This window comes from Drosophila elegans, unplaced genomic scaffold (assembly GCF_018152505.1).
Source record: "Drosophila elegans isolate 14027-0461.03 unplaced genomic scaffold, ASM1815250v1 contig_814, whole genome shotgun sequence".
In the NCBI taxonomy this organism is placed as follows: domain Eukaryota; kingdom Metazoa; phylum Arthropoda; class Insecta; order Diptera; family Drosophilidae; genus Drosophila; species Drosophila elegans.
In genome coordinates this window covers 20104176-20115580 of record NW_024546167.1, presented here as the reverse complement: position 1 = coordinate 20115580, position 11405 = coordinate 20104176, and the positions used below count along the sequence as shown (strand labels likewise).

General features: G+C 35.9%; 2 protein-coding genes across 4 annotated transcripts; one reads left to right on the top strand and one right to left on the bottom strand.

The window, feature by feature from the left end:
* Positions 1 to 632: 632 nt before the first annotated feature.
* On the bottom strand, positions 633 to 8828 carry LOC108134734. 2 transcript variants are annotated; one of them, XM_017255149.2, is made up of 4 exons: positions 8660 to 8828; positions 4476 to 4563; positions 3844 to 4181; positions 633 to 3265 (listed from the first exon to the last, which is right to left on the bottom strand). In XM_017255149.2, exons 2-4 carry the CDS (start codon positions 4483 to 4485, stop codon positions 2540 to 2542), a joined length of 1074 nt encoding a protein of 357 aa, XP_017110638.1. In that variant the 5' UTR covers positions 4486 to 4563; positions 8660 to 8828; the 3' UTR covers positions 633 to 2539. The 2 variants fall into 2 exon arrangements, with proteins under 2 accessions (XP_017110638.1, XP_017110637.1); XM_017255148.2 differs by lacking the exon at positions 8660 to 8828 and adding an exon at positions 5057 to 5856.
* A 133-nt stretch (positions 8829 to 8961) lies between these two features.
* Positions 8962 to 11267, top strand: LOC108134735 (ficolin-2-like). Of its 2 annotated transcripts, none has more exons than XM_041710254.1 (3): positions 8962 to 9060; positions 10153 to 10761; positions 11032 to 11267. In XM_041710254.1, exons 2-3 carry the CDS (start codon positions 10376 to 10378, stop codon positions 11177 to 11179), a joined length of 534 nt encoding a protein of 177 aa, XP_041566188.1. In that variant the 5' UTR covers positions 8962 to 9060; positions 10153 to 10375; the 3' UTR covers positions 11180 to 11267. The 2 variants fall into 2 exon arrangements, with proteins under 2 accessions (XP_041566188.1, XP_041566187.1); XM_041710253.1 differs by having other exon boundaries at positions 8962 to 10115; positions 10180 to 10761.
* The last annotated feature ends 138 nt before the right edge of the window (positions 11268 to 11405 follow it).

Here is an 11405-nt window from a genome sequence, read left to right as displayed (position 1 = left end):
GTTAAATTCGTTTGTTTCTTAGGACAATCCCACGCTGATACTTGCAAATATAAAACAATTCCAAATATTCTATTGCAGAGCATTTCTTTATTATTTTTCATGTTTTTGTCTTGTCATCTTCCTTTCATTCGTTTTATCTCAAATGTTTTTTGTTTTTCATACTTCTTTCTCTCGTTTTTGCACTTGTACCGTTCATCGACTTAATTGTTAATGAGTAAGTATATATATATATATCAATATATATATATATTAAATATATATTGTTATTATTAATGTAACTATGTACAACACAAGTGTTTGGGCGCCTGTCAATTGGGCCCAAAACGCAATGAAATCTTTGTATTCTTTGTTTACAACATAATTTGTTTTTTCTCTTTTTTTGTTTGTCGTTTTTGTTTTGTTTTGTTTCTCAAAAATATTCAACATAAACGCCCCGCAGCCATACATTCCATTAGATTTGTGTGTGCTTTTCTCACAATAACTTCCATCTCGTCGCTTGAGAGCTTATAAACTAAAATCCTAGTATTGATGGCTTCTCACCAGCTTCTTTCTTATCTTTTCAGTCCATGATATCTTCCGATTCTCCCGTTCGTTACACATATATAATATAATTCATCTGTTCGTTCTCTTTGTTTTTTTTTTTTTTTGTGTGTTTAATTAATTAATTAAAAATTACGAAAACTGCATTCCTAGTATCAGTATCTTATCTGCACTTCTCATCTCCCAGCCCGAATTTCTCCATCTGATTCGATTTCGATTTGGATTTCGATTCCCCTCCATTATTATAATTATTCTTGGTGTCTTGGTGGTGTGGATTATGCTGTTTTGGTAGGTTGAATGTTGTGTTTTGTGTGTTCTGAGTGTTCCAAGTGTGGTATGTGGGTGTGTGTGAAACATTTAGTGGGCATGAGATGGTTATTGACAAAACTTAGTATTGACTACTTTTGGATTTAACTCAAATTTTGCCTGCTTTGCGTTAGTAAATATATGATTTAAAATTAGCATTACATAGAATATTTTGCTCTGGATTTGCTTCATTGTTTGGTTTTTACATATTATATGGTACTTTAAAACGTATGTTTTGTTTTTCTTTTGCTTTGCTATGGTTGCACACACATTTACTGGTTTTAGTTTTCTCGCTTTCGTTTGGTTTTCATTGAATTGAATATGGGTATGGGTATGGGTTTACTTGCTGCGTTTGGTTTTTTCATTAACTTGACAAAGAATTGTATTACTAATACACATATTATGAGCTTGCAAACATTTGCCAATTGTTTAATTGTTGCGCTTACTAGTCTTTCCATCAAGCAATCATCAATCATCAATCATATTGGTTAAACTAAGGAGCTTTAATCGAATGCATGAATGTTGATGGCAGCTTTTTGGTTTTTGTTTTTGTTTTATTTTTTCGTTTGTCGTTTCACTTAATTGTGGATAAATTGAATATTGTTTATAAAATAGCTTGCTATTTTATGTTGTACATAAAACACATATTTTAATTGTTTTTCAACTGACATTGCGACAGTTTTGTTTTTTCGGCTCCTGGTTTCTGGTTTCTTATACAAAAAGTTTTGTTTGTGTTTGTGTTTTTTTTATATTATTTTTTCTGTTTCTATTGTTGCTTCACATGTTTTGCTGTTGCTATTTCCTTTCCATATTTCCCGATTTCCCAAATTTCACGCTTTCCGCTCACAGTTTTCTTTGCCTTCCTTCATTTTATAGAAATATAATTTGTCTCTTTTACAAGTTTCGAGTCTTCTTGCCACATCACCAAACAGTGCTTTTTGTCGGCTTCCTAAAAAAATTAAAATACTTTCTATTCCCCCCTCCTTCGTCTTTCGATGGCATGCCAATTCTTCAAAAGTTTTTTGGTTTATCCCAATCAAATACAATATTTACAGTTCACAGTTTCCACTGGCTGGCCTTTTATCATCTAAATCGTTACTCCTCTTCTTTACACACCCCCAGAGCATATACTTATGTTTATTTTTAATCAACTTTTGTGATCCTTTTTCTCTCCATATGGCTTGCATATAGAATATCTATCTTTACAGCCCTGCCCCTACGATATTTATTTCGATCCGCTTTACGCCCCCCGGGAGCTTTTAAATCTATTGTTTCTGTTCGTAAACTTTCGATCCCCGCGTCGTTTGCCTTTTTTGTTACAGTTTTTCAGTTTAAAATTGTGAAAAAATAGCTGCATCTATTGTAAATTTTAGGTTGCTCTCTTTCTGTGTTTTTTTCATTTTTTTGGTTTTTTGTTGGTTTGCGTTAAAATTTGAATTACCTTTAGATTTATAGAATTTGATTTGATGATATTTCTTTCTTGCTGTTTTTGAGTTCTTGAATATGCTGCTACCTGTAGCTAGCAGTCCTCCAATTTCTGGTTTAATGGCCTGTTGCTGTTGTTGTTGTTGTTGCTGCTGTTGCTGTGTTTGTTGTTGTTGTTGGTTCGTATAAAAAGTCTTTGATTTGCCCCCCATTCTGCTCCCACGAATCTGTTCCTTTTCCGGCTGATCTGGTGTTAGCGTGCTCTGCATTAGAGGCTAACCTGCTGCATCTTATCAAAATCTAAACACGGCCGATGCGGTCGCTGCAGTCTCTGTGTGGCGGCGGCGGTGACGTTGGCGGCATTTCCGGCATTTACGGCATTTCCCCCGGAATTGGCAGCATTGTGTGTCGTTGTTGTGGCTGACGATGATGCCAATGATGATGATGATGATGGTGATATTGTTGTGGCGCCCACGGATGGACCGCTGGCATTGTTACTGGGTCGCCGCCTGGGCGATATGGCGCAGTGGAACAATTTCGCCGGCGGACTCACCGATCTCACCTCCATATCCAAACCGGTGGTGCTGGCCGGACTGCTGCGCGAGCTATTGTAGTGGAAACTGTATTTGGGCTGCGGCTGGTATATGTGATGGCTACTGTTGCTCATCTTTAGCGAGCTACTGCACGCCTTAATCACACTCGCGCTCGCGTTGGGCTCATTTTCATTGCCACCACTGGTTGCACCACCAGCATTGGCCGCACCAATCTTAGCACACTTACTGCTATTGGCCGCCACGCCACCGTTGTCGCCATTCTCCTCGTTTACACTATTATCACATAATTTAATATTTTCGATGCCACATCGGGCCTCCGATAATATCAGTGGCGTTGTGGAGCGGAACATCATATGGCTACGATTTGGCTTGAATGCCTCCAATGGCGGCGATGTGCGAAAATTCACGGGCGTCAATATTGGCTCCAGCGAGTTGCGCAACTATTTAAGTAAATGTTTACAAAATGGATTAGCATTATGGAAATTTAAACAGTCAGACAGATTCTCAAAATCTTTTGAAACAAAAAAGCCGTGTTATCAATCTTTAAAAGCTTTTTTCAGCTTTGCGTAGACTGTTGCTGATGCATCGTTTACAGTTTCGGGAAAGGTACTAGTTTTTTAGATATACATAGGTGCTTAAGAGATTAATATATTTTTTTTTAATTAATAATTTTGAAGGTCAATTAGCTTTTCTCAAAGTTTTAGTTGAATTTAAGTAAGAAGTGAGAAAACTAAACATAAATATATCTTGCACATGCCGTATATAGATATACAAAAGTAATAAAAAAATTGTAGTTAAGTTTAGAGCCTTTTTCTAAGGTACACATTTAAAAATCAGCATCTAAGCTAAAGGGTAGCCACATATTTTTTAGCCTGGGTATGTAAAAAGTAAAGTACCACATTTCGTTACTTAGGTACTTAACTAGGTATAAGTATTTAGGTACTGCTGATGCACCGTCTACAACCGGTTTGAGTTTTCAAGAATTGAAAATCCGTCTGACAATTTCACCAGAACCCACCTCATCGTCGGAGCTGTGGGCCAGCGAACGCTTGCGATTCTCCACCATCAGCGTGGAGCTGGACCGCTTCGAGTTGGAGGTGGTGGCCCGCTCCTCGTAGGGCGCCTCCGTGTCCAGCGAGGAGGTGCATCCGCGATTCGAGATCCGGGAGACACACGAGGAGCCCGTGGCCGTCGTTCCGCCGGGATGCTGACCATGCCCACCCTGCGAGGACGGGCCATTGATCACCTCCAGCTCCTCCTCCGAACTGTGCTGGTCGTACATGAGATGGGCGCAGGATGACGACGTCTGCTGGTGACACATCATTGCAGAAGCTATTGGTTTTTGGCCAGCAACACCTAAGCGATAGGATGAGTAATATTAATAATGTTCTTTCAACTGGGAAAATAGATACATTGCAATAAGTCCATTTAATCTCATTATCATTGATTTTTTAAAGAACTTATAATTACATTAAAAGTTTTATAATTAAAAAAAAAACTTTAAAGAATTTAATTGGTAATACAAGAAACTACAGCAAAACAATTGTTTTTTGTTAAAGGTTTACGACTTCAAAAATGTTACAGTATTTTAGTTTCGAAATAGTTTTAACAATTTTCTTCAAAACCTGTATTTGCTATTTCAGCACTTACTAGTTTCCATATCCACGTCTAAGTAACGTTGGTTTTCCACATCGAGGAGTTCACCATCAGATTCGGTGCCTGAGTCATTCGATTCACGCTGAAAGGGTAGAAAGTTAATTTTGTATTAAACACTATTTTAAATATACAACTAAAAGTCACAGCAATAATAAATAACATAACAAAATAAACTATTACAAAATAAATTACTTTAAAGCGCAGATTAATTGAAACTTCTAAAACTAAAATTTGTTTATCGAGTTCATTACTTCCTCTTATATAAAATAAATTTTGAAATAGAGGGTTTCTCAACAAATAATCGTAATTAATAGTTTTTAATTTTCAATAATTTCATACAAATATTTTATTTAACAAATCCAAATTCCATATTATCTATTTTTTACTCTTTTTTGAGCTAAGAAGTTAAAAGAAATAAAAACACAAATAAAATCATAACAATTTACTGATTTTTATTGGATTAACACATCGGACGTAACCTGTACTTTTATTTAAATTTTAATTAAAAAGTAAAAATGAAATTTTAAATTTATACATATATCTTTAAATGGAATGGTTATATTAAAAAATCGAACCTTTTTACGCATAAAATTTTTGGATACCCTTAGTGTATTTTCGCGATTTTTCTGCCTGACAAACTTTATCATGGTTTTCTGCTTTGCTTTTATCCGCTGCACATGCCACACGCACACCACTACAACAATGCACCCACGCAGCGCACACGTACAGGGGGAAAGAACTTACTACGACGCCGCAGTCGCAGTAGGCGTCACAGCCGACGTCTACCTCGTTATTCTTCTCCACCTTTTGCTTCTCCTTCTCTTTCTACTACTATTACTACATACTACTGACTTTTTTGCCGTTGCGCTTTACACGCTGTTTCTATTTATACGCCTCGGCATGTATTTTTGTTTGTTATTTTTACGCGCTGCTTCGTTTTGCGATTCTCTGCTTCCTGATTTACTCTTTTTCTCCCACGCGCGCGTGTAAAGCGTAAGCGGTGCTTTCCTTTTGTGCAAAAATTTCAATCACGTTTACGTTCTCTCTCCTCCTCCACTTTCTCTCACACTCTCTCTCTCTCTCTCTCTCTCTCTTTGGTTGTAAATCCGTAGATAACGAGAAATGGTAGCGGTGAGAGATTTCTCTCTCTCTCTCTGTTCCAAAAAAGAATTTTTTTATTTGTAAAACATGATTTGTATTACATTTTTGGTATTTAACTTGGAACAACCAATGTGCTTAAATGTGGTAAAAATAATTTCATTTAGAATTTTTATATTCGAGTTTTTTATTGTGTTTTGTAAATCTCTTTTTCTTACAATCTCTTTCGCGCACACTTGGTCCTTACGCGTAGTACTCAAACACCCGAACTCAAATCCCGAACGGAATATCCGCGCACCTTTCGCCGTAACTTATACAGCACGGAATTATCGATTTTTTTTGGCACGAGAACGGAAACCAGACGACGCGAAATCCGCAAATAAAAAAAAAACAGGCACACCGCACCGCCAAAGGGTTAAGCTGTGAGTTTCGAGGTTTTTTAACCCATCGAGAAATTGGTTTTTATACACCTGGTGGCACAAAATATATTTATTTTCACAGATTTATTTTTTTTTCGGTAGTTGTGCAACTGTTTTGGATCCCCGCCTACGCCTGCTGACTTGGCTGATTACTACGGTGTTACTTTGTGCATCGGGTATATATCGCGTATAAATCGAATATAGCCCATCGCCCGTCACCGGCTAACGTGTCGCTCCAACTGAAAACTCATTGCGCCCACAATGTGGCAAGGCAACACTGTTGTCTCCAAGTCTCTAAAAATCTCTGCGCTGGCGCTGGAGAGAGACCAACACGTTTCCCATTCCCCAAACAATTCTCCAATGCGTGCAACCTACGATTCTCTTCTCACTTGCGGTTTCCAGAGTTACCAGATGGACGATGATAAATCAAAAATTGTATTATATCGCAGCTCAAAACGTATTTAAACTACAAAAACACAATCTCAAACCTAAGGGCTACAAATAAATTAAACAGACTTATCGAATTCAGGTTAATTTGCTAACAAATATTTTTTTCAATATTTTTCAAAAATATTTTTTTAAGTAAATAATGAAAAAATACAGCAAGACTTAAAAAAAAAATCGGAACACTATGAGTCTACTGACTGACCGTGAGGCCTAAATTACGTAATATTGATGGAGAGATTACAAAAAATAGGTAAAATGTATAAATCAAAACCCTTAAATTACAAGTAGTTATTAACACAAACTAAATTTGTACCCCGATCGTATTGCACAACAATGTAGTCATGTTTAATTGCAAAAGTTGCACACTATAATTGATTGTGGATAAGTGGCGTGTTGTAATTAGCTGTGCAAAATTAACATTCCATGGCAAATTTCTTTCAACTGATTTTCTTTTGTGTGCAGGCAGTTTCCCATTCATTGAATTCTTGGCCCATTCCCACCCGACAACTGTGCAAAGGCGCGTTTATCTGGCAACCCTGGCCGCACTCACAAAGTGCACTTACTACACTTTGGATGTGATGCCCGTGTGGGCGCTCATGGAAAATTGGGAGGGGCGCCAGGGGGAAAGAGGGGTCTTACGTAGTGCTGTTCGCTTTTGTACATGCGCGCTCAACTCGTGCCTCCAACAACGATGGTTAAAGCTGCAGAACGATATTGTAAGGCTTTTAAAATATCTAAAATTTCTCACTGGAACAAAAATAAGTAAGTTAGCCCAAGAAATATTTACATTGAAGATAATTAAATCATCAACCAGTTCCTGGCAAAGTATTATAAAGAGATATTTTAAAATCACTATTAAATTATTTAAAAAACAGAAATAGAGAATAGTGTTTCATATTGTATTATTGAAATCCAATCAATAATGTGACCTTTTTGTATTTTGTTTTTATTCTTAGAGCTACATTAACCCATCCATACACGCAAAATTGTCCAATCGCTCTAACACTATGTCGCGCACCTTAGTATTTATATACGAAAGAAGAAGCAGCTGGAGCGGGCAGGTTCCTATTCCTATGGCTATATGCCTATATATCCATGTCTATGAGTAGTAACGTGTGGCAATAAAGAAAAGTGTAGAGAGGGGGACAAGATAGGAAAAGAAAAGCAGAAGGAAAACTACGGCAAAAAAGTGAAATAAAACGAAGCGTGCAAAACTCGTTGCAACGCTTTCCGCCACCGAATGTGGAAAACATGCGGAAAACATGACATGGAAAACTACGCACGAACTGGTTTTTCGGCTGCTTTAGCCAGTTTTCTGTATTTTATATACATACAAGTATATTTTATATTTTTTTATACATTATATATTTTGGATGGTTGTTAACTTTTTTGTCTGCTGTATTTTAATTAACACTTTTTTTATTGGAGATTAAAAAAATGATGATCAGTCTAGACTGGCATTCGAAAATGCATGCGTTCAATCACCTTTAATTTTTATTGTAAGTAAAAATTTTTTCACAAATATGGGGAACTAGCTAATAGTTTTCATGTTGATATGAAACAATGTAATAGCAGCTTAGAGATTCCTTTGTAGTTTTCCCCAGTGAATATTGTTTAAAGATATGCCTTTAATTGTTTTTTGAAAATGTAATTTTATAAAATTTTACACGTTTTTTTTTGGTTTTATTATTAATAATTTGGTTGTTTTCGGAAATTTCAATAAAAATTAAAATAAAGTACCACATACATTGCATAATTTTTTAGATGATAAATTGTTTAGTTTTTTATAAATCATTTATTATTTCTCAGGAATTTATGCCATTTTTTGCAAACTCCCTCGTGAGCTTTTCAATTTGCTTTCAATTTTACGCGGAAAATTTTACTACGAGTCTACGTGCCACAAATACATGCACATACGCACACCCACACACTTGCATGTACTTACACCCCCTCCGTACTTTTGTTCCATTCATACCACACACACACTCTTTCACTTGCTCTCTTTCTCTCTCCCTTTTAAGCTCTCTGGGAGAGCGCCTGACGTAGGTGGGTGGCGGGTTGAGAGGGGAGTGGGGCAGAGGGCGGGGGTGGTGCAGCCTTCAGCTTGAGTTCTAAATTTAGCACTCAGCTTAAGCTTGCAACTTCAGGACCCTGTCTCTCTCTCTGTCTTACACACACACACACTATCACAATCACCGTTAGTGCTAAACTTACTTGATTCGCTCGCTATCTCTATATTTCTATCTCCGTTTCCCCCTTTGGCTGTTGGTTTTCCTTTTTGTTTGATCACAAAATTGTTTATTTATTATATATTACTTTATGTTATAGTTATTTATTTTTCGGCTATGGAAACGCAGGAAGCCCAGTGGAAAAGCGGACCAGCGGCGGCGAGTGAAAAACTGAATGGCGCTTACTACAGAAAACAGCACGCGACGCGTTTTTTGGAGAATTGACTAAACAGCGCGAAAAAGAGAGAGGAAGAGAGAGCGGAGCACGCGCTCCCCAATTGTCTCTCTCCCAATGACTCTTCCACTCCAGCAGTGCTGCCAAATCAGTTGTTTCTAGTCATTTCGGGCTGCTAAAATCATTTCGAAACAAGAAGCGGGAGTTTCAGAGTAGGCCTTTATTTCTTTACATAGTTTTGTTCATTTTTATAATTAATTTACCTTTTATATAATGAGACTACTGCTTTTAGTTTTAAAATTTTTCTAATTACAATAATTATATGACAATCATTTTTAGCTTTATTTTGTTAACATCTGTTATTGCTCATTAAAAGTTGGCAACACTGCTCTCCAGCAAGTAAAAATTGCAAATTGCTCATTCACTCTCTCTCTCTCTCTCTCTCAATTTTGCGCGTGCCTTGCATAAACGATAAACCCAATAAACATTTTTCCCAGACAATTTAAGTTTTCCAAACGCCAAAAACAAATAAAAAAACGTCACATTTAATTAAAAATAAAACATTTCAACCGTTTTTATTAAACTTTCAATAACACTTTCTCGTTCTTAAGATTTCAAAAAATACAATTGTGATTGTGAGGGCTGATAAGCAACACAAAACAGAACACAAAAAAGGAAGAAAGAGAGAGATTAAAACTCAAGAGAGGCAGCTTAGGTCGAAGTTTGTATACTCTATTTATGCCCTATAAGCAATAATGTTTTTTTTTACGGATGGTTATTATAATAACAGACAAATATTCCTCCCAAAATTGAATAAAACAAACATATATATGAATCAAAATTTGAAAATAATTATTTAGCATTGGCTTCAAAATTTAACACTCATACGTACTGTTGCCTTTGATCAAATGACTGGCATACATGACGTATGAGTAATTTCTAAGAACATTATTTTTATGAATGGTAAAATTGAAATCTAAAAATTATTGCAACCAGTACAGCGTATTTCAAAGCAAGATAAAAGTATTAATTTAATAAATCAGGAAATCTGATAAGAAAAGTTTCGATTAAGAAACTTGATCAATAAACATTTCACGTCATTTCATCAGTCAACAAAAAGCCATAGTAAAACCATGTTGTCTTTCGGAATATTCTTTTCATTGTTATTTTTAAATACTTTAGCCAACCAAAATGGCAAAGAAGTTTGTACTCTTTTAACCATTTGTGATAATCTTGTAGCTTTGAAATATGAAGTTGCTGCTATACGGTAAATAAATAATAAATTAATTGTGGATTTTTATTAGACTTTAATTATTCAATAAAAATACTAGTGAGGAGCAAAAACGCCAGGCGGTTATTTTAGAGGGTTTAGACAAAAAATTCGACCTTTGTGTGCCCAATTCATATCCGGCAAGCTGTGCAGAGACATCCAAAAATAAGCTTGTGATACGCGTCCCAGAGTACAGTGAAAACCCCTTTGAGGTGACCTGCGATCAGGAGAGTCACGGTGGAGGCTGGACTGTAGTTATGCGGCGAAACGATGGTAGTCAGGACTTTTTTCTCGAGTGGAAGGACTACAAAGAAGGATTTGGCCAGTTGAACAATGAGTTCTTCATGAGAATGGACAAACTGCATGCGATGACTGCATCGGAACCGCAGGAACTTTTAGTTCTCTTGGAAGATTATAAAGACGACAATCGCTATCAGCTGTACGAAAACTTTAAAATCGGACCCGAGTCTAACAACTATACGCTAGAATCGCTGGGATCATCGAACGGAGACGCTGGGGATTCACTTATATATCATCTGGGCATGCAATTTAGCACTAAGGATCGTAAGAACGATATCGATCCGACAGCGCACTGTGCTGAATTGTTTACTGGCGCCTGGTGGTATCGAGCTTGTCATAAAAGGTGAGCATACGAAATTCTCAAAACAAAAATTAAGTTTGAATTTTAAGAAAACACAAAAAAAAAGTTGTAATTAATAATATAATGTTTTTAAAAATAATTTTTACCAAAAAAAAAACAGGATAACATAACAAAAAGTTATAATATAAAAAACAACTATTTTTAATAAGTATTTTCTAAAACAAACACATTTTGATTATTATTATTTTAATAATTTGTCCTACAAATTTTCATATATAATCTTATAATCAAATTATATGTATTTCTTTCTAGTCACTTGTTTGGCATGTTTGGCGACAACTGGTCTGGTCGAGGCATAGTTTGGGATACATTTGGATACAATACATCCTACCTTCCCTACAATCTGAAACGGGCCGCAATGATGATAAGGCCAAAAAGGATTTCTTCCAATCGATCATAAGCACTGACTTTAAATAAATATGAAATAAAGTTTAAAGTTAATTACCCAACTGTAACTCTATAACTCCACCAATAAAAACGGTTTTCGACTTAAGCTTTTTTTTAAAACAACATAATTTTTTTTTATTTGATTTGTATTATTGCTTACATAAATGCGGAAAAGTGTATTCGTTTATTTTGTATATTTTATAAATGCTTATCAGTTTAGATAAGATAATAAGATTACC